Here is an 18,026-nt window from a genome sequence, read left to right as displayed (position 1 = left end):
TGGAATAGCTGCAGGGCAAGAACATTTGGGATTAAAATTTATTTAAAGGAGAGGACAGTAGGATACCACATGCAGCAATTACTACTTAAAAACAAAAAAAAACAAAAAAAACATTTACTCACAAATATCACACTGTTACTGAAGATAATGTTTTTTTTTTTTCCTGTGTTTGAAATATGCAGACATCTTTAACTCTAATCATTCAAAAATGTTTTAAACCATCAGATTAAAATGCCATTTTGGCATTTTAATCCACAATCTGAAAATATCTTGTAAAGCCCTAATAGAAGACTTGGAACACAACCCAGCCTTTGCCACTTGTGAGAGATCACTGGGGGTCCAGTTCCATAATCCTTGCTGAGATCAACTAAAAATTACACAAATAGTCTTGCTGAGGTCAACAGGACCATCCCTATGAATAAGCACTTCAGAAAAGGATTTTCAGCATATGAAGAGATACCCAACACTTGTTCCACATGCTTTGAAAGAACTGTTTGGCATTACAGGACCTATTGAGTACACAAAATGAGCCAAAACCTACTGTTAAAATTTGCAGTTAAAACAGTAAAAACAAACAAAATAAAAGCACACATCATCAAACAGCTTAAAATTCAAATCTTATTTATCAGATATAATCTGATTTCAATAAGCAATGTTTGAAATCTAATACTTAAAAAAAAAATCTTTCCATATAGTAACTTTAAACAAATTACTGATTTAGAAAAATCAATAATCAAATGGATGACTGTAAAAAGAAACAACATTTTTAGAGATAACTAATTTGCCAATGGAAACTTCAAATATCAAATTAAATAAATACTTAAACTTCAAATATTCAAATTAAAATATAATGAAAAGCAATCATAAAATGTTGTGAAACAGCTGGTCATACAGCATAACATATCAGGAGCTTAAGATCTATGCATTTAAGTACACATGTAACAGTAATTTCACTTTACTGTTAGACACATAAAGGTAAAACAGAACTATCCTTCATGGTGTATTTCAACATCCAAGTCAGAATTCAATATCTCTAGTGAATGACACAAACCAGGAGATAATGCAATTATGTGTATTAAAATCTGAAGTTCCTGAGTCCAGATATCCTCTCAGTATCCCCAGAAGAAAAGCTGCATGACTGTGCTACAATAACTAAATTGATCTCTGAATTGTTAAAATAAAAGGTAACTTTGGAGACTCAGGAAACCTGGTAAGCTTGCTGGCTTCAAACTGAGATGATTTCCTGCATGCTTGAGAAAAGTAAGGATGGACAACACAAGGAAAGATATTCAGGGTGCATCCAGAGAGCAAGTGAAATGGAATTCTTAAATAATTAAATACATTTTGCTTGGCAAATGATAGCTGATTTCATCAAGCCAAATTCTTAAATAAAATATAACATTATGATTCTTACAACATTGGTAGAAGGCACACAGCCATTCTAGGTACTGATTCTCAATATGAAGTTTCTCAGCTTTGTAGAGAAAAACTTGAGTATTCTGGCTGGTTCCAGAATTCTGTCACAGATGTAATCATCACTCTGGCAAAGAGTGGCTGAAAAAGTGGCTGAAAACAATATATATATATATATTTTAAAGTGAACTGATTAAACCATTTAAAAAACTGGTCTTTTTCAACATGGAGTGCTGGCAAGCACTAAATAGCAGGTACATTTGGCTACTGCTAAGCCATATTCTTCACCACCATGAAAAATGAAAAAAACAAGGTTGAATACATTCAAAAAACCTCAAGTTTTAATACCAGTTCCATCCACTGTGCTTCTAATTAGGTTTGCTATTTTCATAGCCCAAGAAATACTATAAGAAGTCATGTGGATTAACTGTCAAACAAGTATTTCATCTGTTAGAATGATGAAACATTAGACTACATAATTATCTTGGGCTGTGGAGCAACACTTGAGAAATAAATATCAACACAGTCTTGGAACAAATTGAAAGTCTTAAGCACAGCTTTCAGCTGGTCTTCAGAAATGTTCACTTTTCACCAAATATTAAAACGTCACACCTGAAGCATAAAATTTCCACCCAATTCTCATGAAGTAGACAGACTAGAACAGGTTTTGTCCTCTATCATATTAACACAAGATTTGTGGAGTGCTGCAAAGTTACTCATGACACCAAAGTACTGGCCTTGCTTCAACAGTCAAGACACAGATACAGAGACTCAAAGATGAGTGAATAAATTCATTTTGTTAATAAATAGCAGAGTTTAGTAGTTAACATTCAAATTAAACCCATACATTTGTACAAATGGGTAAAAATACCTCTATTTTTATTGATAAAAGCTGATGTCAAAATGTCCAAACTGATGCTGCAAGTTACATTCCTATGTCCATTTTTACTAAGTAACTCTATTGTTCTAAAACTCAACATACGAAGGCTATTCAGCTCTTGTGCAAAAATGCACTAGTGATATAGAAAATTATGTGTTGGATTTTCTTTGCTTGCTGTCTGTCCCCAAAACATTAAAACTGGTCTCCTCTCCCTTCTACATTGTCAATACCTACCATACAATAATGCCTGTATTAGATAAAGCTGTTCAGAAATTTTTTTGAATAATAGGTCATTTTCTTAGATTCACTTATCTACAGCTATAAGGCTGGCCAAGGAAATTTCTAAGACAGTAGCCTTTATTCATCCATGACACCAATACTAAACCAAGTGTTCACCATCTGTGGAGTTCAAGCAACCAGGGCAAATGTTTTGCACCCTCAGTTTTAGAGAGCAGTATCTAGAACAAGATAGCTCTCATAAAAGCAGGAACTAAATGAAGATAAAAATATGAAGTGTTTATTTCAGAAGTTGCAGCTCAGAGTTCTTCCATCACTTTAGAACTTCTACTTATAAGAAGCTTGGACAATAAAACTTACTTCCATCAGTCTCATATTAACAAATATTATTTTTTTTGTTGAAAAAGATTAAGATATGCAGCATGGTACAGAGTAGCAGGATCTCTCAAGACTGTAAGTAAACCAAAAAAAAAACAAACACAAAAAACCTAAAAACACAATACTGAGTAACTTGAATGCTTCTCTTTTCATGTATGCTTTTCAAGGGTTTAACCCTTCTCTGAGTAGGAGTGTTTACAAAATGTCACTTGGTGAGTCATACCACGCTTCTGCTTGCTCCTCAAGTTCCAGCAGATGAGCTCTGAAATGAAGTGCAAATAGGAGCACAGACATAATGAGAAAAATTGAAGAATATTACAAAATTGTCATGCATGAACTTGTTGGGCCATACAGGCTCTCTCTTTTTTATAGTTGGCTGTGTCCTTGCACGCTTTGTGACATCATATAGATGTACGTGTGCCATATGCATGTAGGTACCCACACATACATAATATTTCTCATTTACCACCTCTTAAGAAGTGATGATCAGCCAATCTTCCTCACTCTTCTCCATATATATAAACCCAGTTGCAGAGGGAGGGAGAGTTGTTTGTTTTTATAACAAACAACTTTCTGAATGTATATACTTTTGTGAGTTCCTAAGGCAGCTTTAAACAGTAACGGTAGGTTTTATCTACTGTCTAAAAGCATCCCTAAAAAAAGAAAATTTTGAATTGACAGACTATGATCTGCTTATATAAGAGTAATTTAACTGCTGTGTAGTCATGTAGAGCTTGCAAATCTAAAACTATTTCAAAAATGAAAATACTATAATATATAGTATACTTAATTTGTCTCTGTGAGAGAAATTGTAAACTCTACCAATACCGTGAGATACAGAAATAGATCACAGTTTTTGGCATCCAATAGAACAGATCCAAGATTTCAATCAGAGTTCTCAGTCAGAAATCTTTTCAGACAGAGTGGCAGCCTTTGTTTCTTGGCTTTGGGACCTAATCTGATGCAGAATTTTGCAACATCTTACATGACGACTTGTACTCTAGTTTCAGTGTATGTATTTTAACACAGACCTAGCAAAAACCACTGGCTCCACGGCTTGACCATGATGCTAGATACACCTGTTCATACTAATGTTTAGAATTTATTTTGATTTTGAGCATCACGGATGATGTCAGCTGAATTTTGCAGGCAAAAGAACAATAAATGGATGCATCCTGAAAGGCGTGTATTCCTTAATGATCCCTGTGATCAGCTCAAATTTTCTTGTTTTATTCAAAGAACGCCAATTGACAGATTTCTTATTGTTTTTCCCACACACTGAAAGCAAGGAGAATACAGAAAAATAAATGTAGAATTGTCAAACAATTTACAGCTAGTTTTGAATTTTGTCAGCTCATCATGAAACTAAAACAGATTCTAAAATAAAAAGAAACTGCAAAGTGTGTTTTGACTTTAAAAATTCTAAATAAAAAAAGAAGTAGCTAGAAGATGAGTTATTTATGATCATTCTGGCAATTATGAGTTTTAGTCTGGATGTTAAAAAAGGTATTTCCCTTAATATCTGTCAGCTGTTGTAAGACCACATTTGTTTGAGAGACACTGATTTATCTTAGCATATATAATGCACCATATTGTTAACAGGCTGAACAACCATTTTAAAGTGAAAATAAAACATACAAATGCTTAAGTATTATTGACTACACCTATGCCTGTACTATGTCTGATGGTATCAATTGATGCCCACATTTAAAAGGCTTGCAAGCCTGCCTCCTGTAATTTTTGGACCTATCCTATCTATCATGAAAAGCTCTTACTTAGCCTTTGTTACTGTTTCTGACATGACTTCTTCACTGTACCTCTTGCTTGAACTGACTTACTTTACTTGATAAAAACAGTAGGTAGTGAACTAGTTCTTCTCAAGGGTAAAGCAACTGGTTTTTCTCTAAATACTCTAAATTAATTTGTGTAATCCAATAGAATGGTTTTGACACTAGTTCTCTCTCTAATCTTATGGACAAATTTCATTGCAAGCCTTACGTGCCTCCATTGGTTAATGGAGTGAATTCAAAAGCAGCATTGCAAACTGTAGCCATATAGTTTCACAGAGCTTTGTTCAGTTCAGAATTTTCACCCAGAGTTGAAGAAGAGGTGAATATAGCTAATGCAGACACTTTTGGCTTCCGAAGTGTGGTTGAGTGTGATTCTTTGAAAGAACCAGACGTTTTACTACGATTGACAGCTCCAGGGCTGTCAGTGGACTTCAGGTTTCCAAGACTCTGCCCTGTTTACTTCAATTAAAACCAGTGATTTCAGTAGGACTAGATAAACAAAGATATGCTTCTGACTGAGACAAAGGTGTGAGGCAGATATGCTTAGACGTATAGCAACTCCTAGATCTAACTGAAGGCACTTCAAACTCAGATAAACTAGTACCGCAGTAGATAGAATAATTAACTTTTAAAATAGAACAATCTTAACTAGGTAATACAGAGCATAAATAACAATTTAGTCAGAACTCTCTTTCTGGCAGGTATGTATTTGTTGTTGTCTTATTGCTCATAGACTGATTTGATCTGATTCAGTACCTTTCAGAACAGCAATAAACCCGGCTCAGACACCTCTAGTCCCTAAGAAGCTTTTCTGATCCCTTCTAAGACCTAGCTATCTGCTCCCTGGCAGTCTTTCAGTATAGGCTATAGTTCCCCAGTAGCCTGATATGACTCTTATCTACCAAACCAACAATCTTGAACATGTTAAAAACAGCTGCTCCTCAAAAATGTTAACAACCCTTCACTCCCTAGTATTCCATCTGGTCTATCTACTCTAAGAGGAATATTACCAGGAACCCAGAAATAAAGTAAAATTCTGTTCATCAGTTTTTGTATAGAAGCTTATCTCTGCTTCAGATTTCATGAATGCTTTTTAATGTTTGTTTGTTTGTTTGTTTGTTCTCCTTTTTTTTTTTTTTTTTTCTCAGCACATACTCTGGGATTACTGGAGGTTTCAGAAATGCTTCAAAAACTTGTATCTTTAAAATAACAAACAATAATAGATAAAAACCATACACAATCTTTGCCATAATTAGTATCTCTGGTACACAGCAAAATATGATTCAGAGAAATCTGGGCTCACTCCCACAGGTGACTTTTAAAAAAGACCAAGATTATTTGACATGCACACAGAAGTGATGTTCCTATTCTTATTTACTATGATACTTGATAGCATCTTTTTAAACACAAGATAGAATCACTTCTGTGAGACCTTTGGCTTCTTCCCTAGACTATGTACTTGGTATTCCCATTTCTCTCTGATGAAATCTGTACAACTAACAAAGAATTTTCATCTCAGTACACGTTGGGTTTGCAAGAATCAGAGGGACTAAGAAGCACATTGCCTTGTGATGTTTGATGTATGTGTAGTTGACTTAAAAATATTTTATCAATCCTTTTTTTTTTAAAAAAAAAAGGATTGATAAAATAAAAAAAAAATATATAAAAATTTTAAAATCAAAAATTTTAAAATTAAATTAAAAAAAAAATAAAGAAAAGGGCTATTGCGCAGGTCACAGGAGTCACAGGAGACGGCAATGACTAGCCTTGCTGAAAGAACTGAGAAAATTATTTTTTGTGGGCCTAGGAAACCGCCAGAGCTGCATTTGCAGAACAAAACAACACTCTGTCCAGATGTGATCCTTCCACAGTACCTATGGCAACACAATGCTTTAATGCTTTTCTCTCTAGGAAGGATCATTTAAACCCACAGTTCACTAATCTCCTATTGTGCATCTGCACTCCATAAAGTACTCACAGAGGAACAAGGAAGTCTACTTTCCAGCTCAGCTGGGTTCAAATTTTTTTTTTTTTTTGCAATACCCTTCCAAAAACTTTTTTTTTTTTTTCAGTTCTGTTTTGATCCACATGACAGGTAGTTTTACCCAGAAAACAAAAGGTCTAACTTTGATAATATAACTAAACAAAGTTATTAAGTGATTCATGAATGATCTAAAATAAAAAATGGAAAAATTAAATATACCACATGGCATTCTGCAGCCTGTGAAGAAGGAAGAACTGTAGACTTTTGTCCCAAATCCTTTGAAGACATCTTTGAAGTGTCTGGAGAAATACTAGGTGGATGTTCTTGGATTTCAGGCTCTGCTTTATTGTCAGGGATGGGAGCTATCTGAATGGAAAGAGACGCTGTGTGTATCTCAGGCATGGGGTTACAGGCAGGTGAGACAGGCCTTTGTGAAAATATTGGCACTTCATCAGGCTTGAGCTGTTGCTGTGTATTACAATGAATGCTACTCGCTGAGTCTTGTGTCCGGGTTAATTTAAGGGTAGATACCCTCCGCTTTTGAGTCTGTTGTCTTTGGCCTTGGTGGAGAGTAGCACTAATACCAGCTACTGTGCTTGTGCCTGCACTGGAGATTGAGGTCAGTGGTTTAGTGATTTTTTGTGCATAGGACACACTTGTGTTAGATATTTGAGAAGACATTATGTTCTGGACAGACTTCTCATTAGTGTAATAGCCAGTATCTGTGGGAAGGTGTTTATCTGGCTCAGTTGTTACTGCCTGGAGATTAATTCCGTTCTTGTGATTAGTTACTCTCGCTCTTTGAAAACTTTCTTTTCTAGGGGGTGGCAGAGGTGCCTTATTTGCCAAAAGCATCCACACACAGCAAAATAACATTGAAGAAGAAACAGAAAGAAAGTAAATGTTAGCAGGAGATATAACTCAGTTTTACTTTTATCTTTAAATAAAAAAAAAACTAAGAACTACGGGTTCCATCCAACATTGTTCAATTCAATAGAAAACTGAATTGTTCAGGTTCCCACCACCTCTAGCTGTACAGCTTGTATTTAGAAAACCAGATGTTCCATTTGCTCACTGAGTAGACTGGGTTCAGAAGGAAGCCAAAATAGGCTTTATTTTATTAAATAATAAAAAAAAGAAATTATTACACAATTAAAATTATTAATGTGAAACTGTTCAGATATGTAAATCATTTCCAAAATGTACTACATGATTTTAGATGACAAGCTATTATTCACAGGTAACACACACATTTACAACAGACAGGCCTCTTAAACCGCTGAATTAAAACAGTAACAGAAACAGTATTGACAACATTATGTTGACCTTTTTTGGGCAGATTAATATTCTTCAAAGTTGTGTTTTTTTTAGTGCTAATTGGATTGTTCTGCAAAACAGGCAGAAACATCTTATAATTAATAAACTTTTATCCTCCAATATCTTGATAACTGACTTTTTTTTCTGGAGTGTAAAACATTAATAAGTATTCTTTGAAGTCTGGGAACACTCCTGGAAAGCTTTTATTTGTGTTTGACTTTTTATTTTTTTTTTTTATAGCTGGCTATCTTGTTCAAAGAAAGCAATTTCTGGTAATTAACCTACAGACACGCATCTTGTGCAGAGTATACTTTATCTACACAACAAAACAGTTTGTAATCACCCATACATATTCACACTATCTAGAAGATACCAGGATGGTGTCCCCACAAAAAACAATTCACACACAAATGCTAAAGAATGAAACATGGTGTGTTCAATTTTACCTGAGTTGGTGATTTTTTATCTTGTAGGTTGGGCCGCACACTTCTAAAACCTTTCGCTGTGAGAGATGAACTGCTAATGTCTCCATTCAGTGTCTCTCTACTTCCACTATTGTAAGATCTCCAGGCTTTTGTGAGGAAAAAAAAAAAGAATCAAATTATTATTATATATATTTTTTCTTTTGGTTACTAGATCTATATTTTGCTATCATCATATCAACCCAACTATTAAGCAAACTGTGGAAATTAATCTACTACACAACTGACATTGCTGCTGATAACACCGTGAAAGTGATAAGAATAAGGCTAAAGCTGCCACTAGCAAACTTTTTATATCTTTAAAATTTTGAAAACTCACGACTGACAATACTGTTGGTAGCAATTTGGTAGCTCCCCACAACATTCATTAATACTGATTTTAGCCCTGGGAGACCTTTTGAGATTCTGATGTTTCAGACCCTGTTTAAGGCTGACTGAAATACTTCTACAGATTAGGTTCTTCATCTTCACAGCTGTGTCAGATTTTTGAAAAACATCCCAGCCCACGTAAAATTATTCTATCATGGCCATTTCACCTCGATACCTGATTATCTGTTCCAATCTTATTTTCAAATCTGAACAACACCTCAATTTTCCAACCCAACAACCATGTTTTGTCTATCATCAGAGCTGAACATCCCTCAAGACACTGTTCAAATATAGGGGAAGATATTATCCTATCTCAACAAGTTACAGATCTGAAGACAAAATATTGAAGAAAGAGGCTGGGAAAAGTAACACATTATGTGAGCAGGCTGCTAAGTGGGGTGGGCAGAACTTGTAATCCTGAGTAAGAGACTAAAAATGAAATAGCAAGTGCCACTGAAGTGAAAGGTGGCAAATTAGCAGTCTGTATCCTCCCACACAACTCATTTTCTGACAACACACACAGTGTTATAGGAAATACTGCTTCCCAAATAAGACCTTAATTTGAGGTCTTAACCACCTGTAGTTATTATTACAAATCGACTGGTGCTTTCCTTAAAGAATGCAGATGTATGGAGTGATGAAATCAAATAAATGGAAGATTGTTATATTTCATCTACTTACGCAGTATTACACTGATGCATAAATAGCAGTATTTTATTTACCTGAATCTGGAGACTGAGAATCAGACCCTAAAAAAAAACAAGCAATATCAGTGTGTTAGAAATAAAATAATCAATTGTAAGAATTACAACATTTCCAGTTACAAAACTGCATCTAGTTCCATGTTCCTTGCTCGTAAATAATCAGGGTGTCTTAACATGCAGCTAGGCTCACAGGGTTAATTTCAAAAGGTAGGTTTGCGAAAAGATGACAGTGACTCAGTAGTCAGTGGTGCCAGGATGGATATGTTTGCTTCCATTTATTGTTCTGTTGCCATGACTATGCAGATAAGACTACTGAATTAGATTTCATCAGTGATCTAGTGAACATGTTAAGATCACACCAAAAAATTAAAAAACAGCAGAACATCTGGTGCACATTGTTTCATCAAATTTATTTATTCATTTAGATATTTAAGTCACTGATTAACTAATCGTTTTGAATTCTGGGCTAATTAAAAAGCAAGGCTTTATCTTAGGGAACTTACTGAGAATTACATACCTACATATTTATCTTTACTGTCTTCAATAGATACAATTCCCTTCTTTTACTTAAGTATGTCTCAATATTACTATATCATAGATACTAATGTTTACTGCGCAAGGTCTACAGAAGGCTACAGTGTGCTGTTACTGTTAATTAATCACTACTATTTCAGACAGCCTATTAGAAATAAATATTTGCTTTTTTTTTTTTTTTTTTTTTTTTTTTTTTACCCCAGTAAATACTGTGATCTGCTACCATCTAAAATCTAGGTATCTAAATAAATAACATTATTTTAAGATCAGCTGGAAAGGTTTAATTCAAAACCAAGAAAGATGTCTACAGATTGTCAGGATTTTCCTCCCCCTTCACACCAGAATGTGTGAAGCTTTCTTCATCACTTCAAAGCAAACACTGAAACTGACACATACATACTGCCAGCACACAATAGATATGAAATTCTGGTGTTTTCTTGGATTACTTGTAGATGTATCAGTGCTTTTTTTCTTCCCCTGAACAAACTAGAATTATTACCACTCTAAACAAATTAAAAATAACTTATAATGTGCAATAACTTAACCCACTAGGATTATAGTATTATTATTATAGCAACCATCACTAGTTTTAAGTGCAGTGACACAAGACATTAAGAGGCTTAAACAATAAAAAGCTATTAGGATTGCTAAGATATAAGGATGCAATGTTTTCTTGAATCCTTGCACAGTAATCCCAATGACCCTCCTACCATCCTTACCCACAGGAAGTTGCAACCAAGTTTTTGATTTGTTTCATAAATTCCATCAGAATTCTTATTCCTGGGGAGTACCCTTATATTATAAAAGACATACAAAACAAAGACTTTATATTGCAACTACTTTCTAGCTCATTCTTTATTCAACTTCCTATATGATACTTGGTGTGAACACTTATGTTCATATTGGTGTAAATTAGTCCACACCACTCAAGATGCTTTAATGATTTGTACTTATGAATAATTGATTCTTAATAAGTAGTGAACTTGGGCAGCTGATACCCATTTCATGTTGCAAAACCAGACAGGTGTACTGCTAAGAAACAGCCCTGTCTCTCTGCTGAACATTCAGCATACTTTTATTGTTTTACACATTTTTAGGAAAAATAGTATCAGAAATATTTTTAAGTTTATCTGACTTCTGATGATCATTTTGCAACAACAACATATTATTTTGAAAGCTGCTTTTAAAGCAAGTTGTAATAAACAAAGTCTATTTTTCATGCTGTATTATTTTATAAAAAGCAAATAAAATGGGGGACATGAGGCCCAAAATATGTATCAAAGTTAATTTTATACATAACTTATTCTTCCTAAGTCTTCCTGTCTATTTATTTTTTTCATTAATGGCTATTGAGCTTTGATAATGATAAATGAAAACTATTTTTTAAAGAGCACTGAGTATTGCAGAGCTTAGTAACAGACCTGTGAGTGGAATAGAAAATACGGTTACCCTTCTTCTCCTTGCAGAGTAATATTGCAGAGACACGTAATGCTATAGAAAGCCATTAAGAAGTAGAATCCCTCTGGTTAGTTGTTATACCTGAGGCCAATAGGTTTGGAGAACTCTGAACCCTCTTCACAGCTGTTAATGTGACAGACATTGCAGCACGTTTGCGAGCACACCCACCGCTATCTGGAAGCACAAAACAATACAGACACGAGCCCCAGACAAAGGAAGCAAGCACATGCAACATATCACAGTGTGAGATAGGCCAAACATACATGAAAATAAACATGCAGTTAGGGAACTGCTTCAGGTATGTGTAAATTTGTGAGTTTCACAGATTAGCAGAATATATAGAATTTCACAAGGTTTAAACAACAATAAACCTCATATAGTATAAACAAAGAATGTAAATATTTAATACTTAATCCACTGTGAAAATACATATGTTCTGTTGCCTGAAAGACTGCTTAATTGTGTCTAATTACTGAAAAAACAAACAAGCAATCAAGTTGAAGGATTAAGCATTCCAGAGTAATAATCAATAATCTGCACTGTAAAATAATTTCATTGTTTGCATTATAAAGACACCATTCATAAAACGTAAGCCTATATTCATTAGCTGACAAAGTACTTGTGTACAGCCCTTCAGATCCTTTAAACTCAAGAAACAAAATTATTAAGGATGGTATGCATTCTTTTTTCTTTGGTTCAATGTCCTTGGTCTCCCTACCCTCCCTCCCTCCTTCTCTCTCTTTAATTTAATGGAAGATAAACACATGTATGTCTGGAACCTAACAATATCCCGAGGGAACGACTTGAAATCTAAATCTGAAATCCCTTTGAACAGCTAGAAGTGTAAAAAATCTTCATTTTGGATCTTGCTTGACTTCTTTCTTTCTTTAGTCTTTGCTCCTCTCTCCCCTGGGGCTGTCATTCTGTTTTTAGTTGCACTTTGTTGTTTTTAGCAGGTGGCTTTCCTACAACTTAGCTTTTCCAACTCCATCATAGTTATAAAAGGTAATAGATATCCTTCCTGATTGTACTTAACTAGAATGCTCTTCAATATTGTCTTTATTTTAATTTTCATATTTGGTATTACTGAAGTTTCATGTAGGCCACGAACTACAACTATGATAGAGGCCCTAATGCTTTTTAGATCTGTGTCCTGAGACACCGAGTTTTATCAAATTATGCTCAAGGGAGGCCTGCAACCTATTAGTGGAAAGTATTTCCTATGACAGCAGTAATTCGAGCCACAGAGACATCTTTAACCCATGTCTCCAAGAGAAGTGAGCTGCTGGTGTTTCTTTCCTCTTTCCAGCATTCCCCCCAAGTAGCAGGGATATGCATGAAGCAGTTGGTAATGCTGACAAGCATCTGAGGCACTGCCCCAAGTGTAAGTGGTTCTACAGAATCACTGCCAGTTCCAAGTCTCAAGGCAAAGGGCCAGCTGATTTCGGGCAGCAACAGTCTAAAGCTATACATTACCTGGAATTAATTATTGGTATTGGACATGGGAAACAAAAACAATGGTTATCAAATCTGCACATTTGTTTTAATTTGCTTACATAAACATAGCATGGCAATGGTAATTAAAATCACATTTTCTATTCTTGTATTATTTTCTCCAAGACATGAAACGGAAGCAATTCCAGGGAGACTTGATGTTGGCATTTGTTCTTACCTGAATCATGGCAGATTTTAACAACATACTTTATTTGATTAATACAAGCTAGCAGGCGAATAATTGTTTTATACTATCACATCTTTTATCCCAAGTGATGCTTTATTTGTGTTTTTCAAGAGCTACCTTCACGAGCAGTCACACACTCAGTTGCACACTCACTCCAGTGGCTGCTGCAGGGACACACAGGTCCTCTGACCCGCGGTCCTGCCCCAGTGGCTGGCAGGCACACCTCCACACACACATGCACACAGCTCCCCCCCCACTGGAACCACTTTGGAAGGAATTTAATAAGACAGGACAGACTGCAATGATCAGGCTCAGGCCACGGCCAGACAAGCATACTGACCAGCAAACTGTTTATGCTTGAGCAGCCCTTTCCAAGCCCTAGCACCTTTATTTTTCCCCAGAGTAGTCCCTCCCCAAATCACCCAAATTCCTCCCTTCCACTGCCTTTAGTTCCTTCCTTAAGCATCTCATAGCAAGTCTTGTGCAATCCTCAGCTGCTTTTTCCCCTGCACTTCCATAATGACTCCTATAACTCCAAGCAGCAAATCCCCTCTTAGTTCAAAGCTCATCTGGAGAGCTGCTCCTGATACCTTATCTTGATGGGCTACAAGCCTGGACCCTAGGGCTGATGCTCTCCTGGAACAGGCTTGAGAAGGGCCCAGACAAGGTGCTTGTTCCTCAGGAGTCCTTAATTTAGGTTCCTGCCTGCCCTTGTGCTCTTCTAGGCTTATGGAGCTAGGCCTTCGATAGTGCTGGGATGCTGCTGTGAGCAGCCTAGTAAGGTATTATTTGGGCTTCCCCTCCTGCTGTTGTCTGAGATCCTTCGTGGGTGTGCAGATGAGCTATTACCACAGAAACCTAACTGATTACCCAGGGGAACCTCCTATTATTTGGTTCTTTGACACTGCTAAATTACAACAAATAATGATTTAAAGAAGTAAAGTTGTAGGAGAACATTTGAACAATCAAGCTGTATAATGTACTTTGGTGATCCAAAAATGGCTTTACAACCTATTCAGGAACTCTGCAGGGACCCAAGAATTTCTATTCTTGTCTCTCAGATGATGTAAGAGATTAGTCTATGTAATGACTTACATTAATAATTTTAACAATTGTAAAATATTTGTGAGCTTCCAGAACTGCAGACTTTTTCACTCTTGGCTGCTCTTTATGTGCCTTGCTTATTGTAAACAGATAACTTAAAATTAGATGCATTTACCAAGAATTATCTTTGTGAAATGCAGCCAGAATATTTATGGATAGACACTAAGAATCTGTTTTAGCCTATTAGCTTGTATCCATTCATAACTCCTCAATGCAATTACTTCTCCCCAACATCAGCTTTGCATGCGTATATGTAGTATGAGCAATAAACACATTTATCCTGTACTGTTACCTGAAGTCAAGTTCATCGATAACTCGGGTTTTCTGTCCTAGTTACTCAAAATGTCCCACCAAGGTAATGACGCTCACCAAATCTGTGAAGTACTTGGAGACTTGTTGATGAAAAGCCCTATATATAGTTTAAATTATTACTCTGTTGATGATTGCTTAGTCTGGGTTTAAAAAGGCACACATTCTATTAGACTACTATTTTTAAATTATGACAGAACTCGAACACCAAGAGCAACTATTAGCCCTTGGTACTTCTCAAAACCTCCGCTGTATCTAATGTCTATTTTCCTGCTTTGGCAAATATGTTTTGTTGCCTTTAGCTGTTGAGTATTCCTTCCTAACATGTGGTACAGAATTAACATCAAATGCTAAAAAATCCCTCCCATATATGGTAGAGTAATAGAAACCAAAGCTCTTCAAAACATTTTCTCTGTAGACAAAAATATCTTCTGCAGGGTTCACTGAGATAGACTGCCAAGTCTGCAGCCACAGGGAACACTGGATTAGAGGAGCTTGCTCTAAGCAGCAGATTGACTTTTTCTTTTTAAAGCTGCATATACACCAGTCTTTGCCACTTGAACAGCTACTGGCATCAAACTAAAGTGAGCATTTATCTGTAGAAGGAATTAATCACAATCCTATTTTAAAACAAGACAGTGGCAAATTAATAGTATCTGATAATTTCTAATTTTGTTGTGCTCAAATCCCTGTTATAAAGCAGTGAAACAGCAAAAAATAAAAAATAAAAGAACCTCTGCATTCACTTATGTTCCAAGAAAACAGAGTCAAAAAAGAGAAATAACTAGACCAGACCTCTGCACAGAATGGCTTCCATCTCAGCCTTAGTAAAGTTACACTTCACCAACAGACACGTATAAAATGTTCACTTTTACGCCCTACTCACTGGATTATTTTTCTTTTTTTACAGTCAGTAAGCAATATACACCAATAGAACTGATATGCACTTTAAAAAAAAAAAACAGTACCTCCTTCTAGTACAGCATGTAACATGCACATTCATACACAATGTGAAAAAATGTTTTTACTGTTTAAGTGCACAGTAGCTTAAAGATCAGTTTACAGTCATGGTATCTTTAGGAAACTGTACAAGATTTCTGTTGTGTTTGGGTCTTCAGGTCATCTATGTGATCAGAAGACACAATCCACAATAAAAACCATTCAGACATATAGGCTACTTAAATCTCATGTCTATTTCTCTTGAGAATTTGAAGCTTATGATAAATTTTTATATGACAGAACAAAGTCCTACTTCAGGGCTGCAGTAACACAAACTGGTAATTTACATCTCTGACACAAGCCATGTTTTTCAAAGTAGAAGCTATAAAATGACATCTATCATTTTAACCCATATGATTACAATGCAATCATAGTCAAACATCCGATGCTTAGCTGAGCTATTTCTGAAATTACAGGTCTAAGAAGCAAGCAGTATATCAGTGCTACCTTCATTATACAGACTGACACGTTTAGAAAAGAAGTCTTCTCCAAAAATGCAAGAGGGTAGGACACATTTCATAGTATTTCCATAAGTTAAAAGTCTTACAAAAACTTTGTGCCATTCCTGTCCCACTGCCCCAGTTAGGGTCTGGAAGACAACTCAGAACAGCCAAAAGAAATCCCACCCCAACTGAGAAACATTGTTTCTCATGCTTAAAACAGTCCCAAATGTAGTAGGTTTCACCACAGCCAACGTGTTTTAACTTTGTACTAAAAAACATCCTTGTGAGAACCCTGTCCTAGAGAGTTCCACTGATTGAGACAATAGGAAACCAGGGAGCATGGGAGCCAGCAACAGGTTTGGAGAGTAGGGGTTTTTCTACCCTTGTGTTGCAGTTATTCTGCAAAACAGACAGTTCACCTGCAGAGTAAGGGTGACTGCAACTGTAAACTTACACCTGAGGTGAGAGAGCCCAGAATTTCACCAGTCTGCTTTTTAGAGGCCTGTCGCCACTTCCAGAAAAAAAAAAAAAAAAAAAAAAAAAAGCAGCCTTATCTATCGACTTCAATGATTCAGAAACAAAATATTAGTATATTACAGATCATTAGGATAACCTCCTATAGTGTGGAGTATTACATTTCGTCAGTATGTCTACCAAAGAAACTTGAGAGAAAATACAAATCCCTGTAAGTACAATCCTCCTCTGATTGCACAAATGCAGCTAATAATACAGGATAGTTTTTTATACGCCCTTTGATTTAGTGACAGTAGAGAATGGAAACAAAACATTTTTAAACAATGTGCTGTTAGGAAAATGTGATGTTTTAGCATCACTTTTCCAGAACCATTATGCCTTGAAACTACATTTTTTTTTTTTTTTTGCATAAAACATACACATACTAAACTGAAACATGTAACTTAAGCACAGAAAGCTAAACATGCATGTATATTTTATGTATCCATATATATATCCATACATACAGAAAGATGTATGAAACTTCATATATGGAACAGAAATGCATATAAGCAGACATACTACTAAAATACCTTGTTTAATTTAAATCCAGCACCGATTAAGATATAATTTATTCATCAAAATTTAAATAAATCTGGTACCTTGTCTGCTTTCTAAACAACACATAAAAGTAAAGAAAAATCTCACAGAAGCAGCATACCTGTGTTCATTTTGACACTGGCGGATTTGCTATAAAAGTCTTCAGATCTCCTGCAGAAAATAAAATGATCTATTAATTTGCACAAAACAAGAATTTGTGGTACAAAATGGCAGCAGGACTTCTCAGAGGAGTGGAGAATCAGTGTGATACAAACGACAGTCCTATTTTAATGTGGCTTTAATTAAATTGGCACTGCTCGTCCTTCCAAAGTTAAAGATGAGCTGTTGCTTCCATTATAAGCTACTCTATTTCCAAGTGTTTAGTATCTCTCTTGCAAACATTTTCTCTGGGATAAAACAAAGAAACAAAGAAACAAACAAAAAAGTGATTGATTTTTGGTCTTGAAACTTTAAACTAAAAGTGATTCCTGTACACGAATGTGGAAGTGTTTTTAAAGGCTACTTATAAGCCTTATTTGCCTTCTGTGCAAACGTGGATATAAAGCATAAGCGTTGCTGAATATTTTTTAAGCAGCCAAATTTATCAGGTGTTTTCCATAGGTTTCAAAGCATGAGACATGGCTGTTTTCATCTAGTAACTTAACATGTCTCTACGAACAACACTGATGTTCTTAATGTTGCTCTCTGCATTGCTCTGCACAGAATCAGACAAGTTTTTGCATCCCCAGGAGTCCATTTCAAAAGTCCCAATGGAGTCAACAGACAGGGAATCAAGTCATTATATATTTGGTTTCCAAGCACAACATGCTTTTTAATGGTAGTTACTTGCATCAAAATAATGCATCCAAAAACTGAATCACTTATTTATGT

General features: G+C 35.6%; 1 protein-coding gene across 10 annotated transcripts in view; it reads right to left on the bottom strand.

Annotated features, from left to right (window-relative positions):
• Positions 1-18,026, bottom strand: part of SORBS2 (sorbin and SH3 domain containing 2) — a 153,738-nt gene that overhangs the window by 62,731 nt on the left and 72,981 nt on the right. For 5 of the 10 annotated variants that reach the window (XM_082759334.1, XM_082759340.1, XM_082759331.1 and 2 more), the window contains 5 exons: positions 17,257-17,306; positions 11,628-11,720; positions 9,573-9,599; positions 8,446-8,570; positions 6,902-7,519 (listed from right to left, as the gene is read on the bottom strand). In XM_082759334.1, the coding sequence (XP_082615460.1) occupies positions 6,902-7,519; positions 8,446-8,570; positions 9,573-9,599; positions 11,628-11,720; positions 17,257-17,266 (873 nt within the window). In that variant the 5' untranslated portion in view covers positions 17,267-17,306. Of the gene's footprint in view, positions 1-6,901; positions 7,520-8,445; positions 8,571-9,572; positions 9,600-11,627; positions 11,721-17,256; positions 17,307-18,026 lie in introns of those variants that run through there. The other 5 variants (XM_082759337.1, XM_082759333.1, XM_082759338.1 and 2 more) reach the window with 5 other exon arrangements.

Source organism: Aythya marila, assembly GCF_965140915.1.
Source record: "Aythya marila genome assembly, chromosome: 4".
NCBI lineage: Eukaryota > Metazoa > Chordata > Aves > Anseriformes > Anatidae > Aythya > Aythya marila.
Note: the sequence above shows the minus strand (reverse complement) of the source record. Positions and strands in the feature narration are given on the sequence as shown.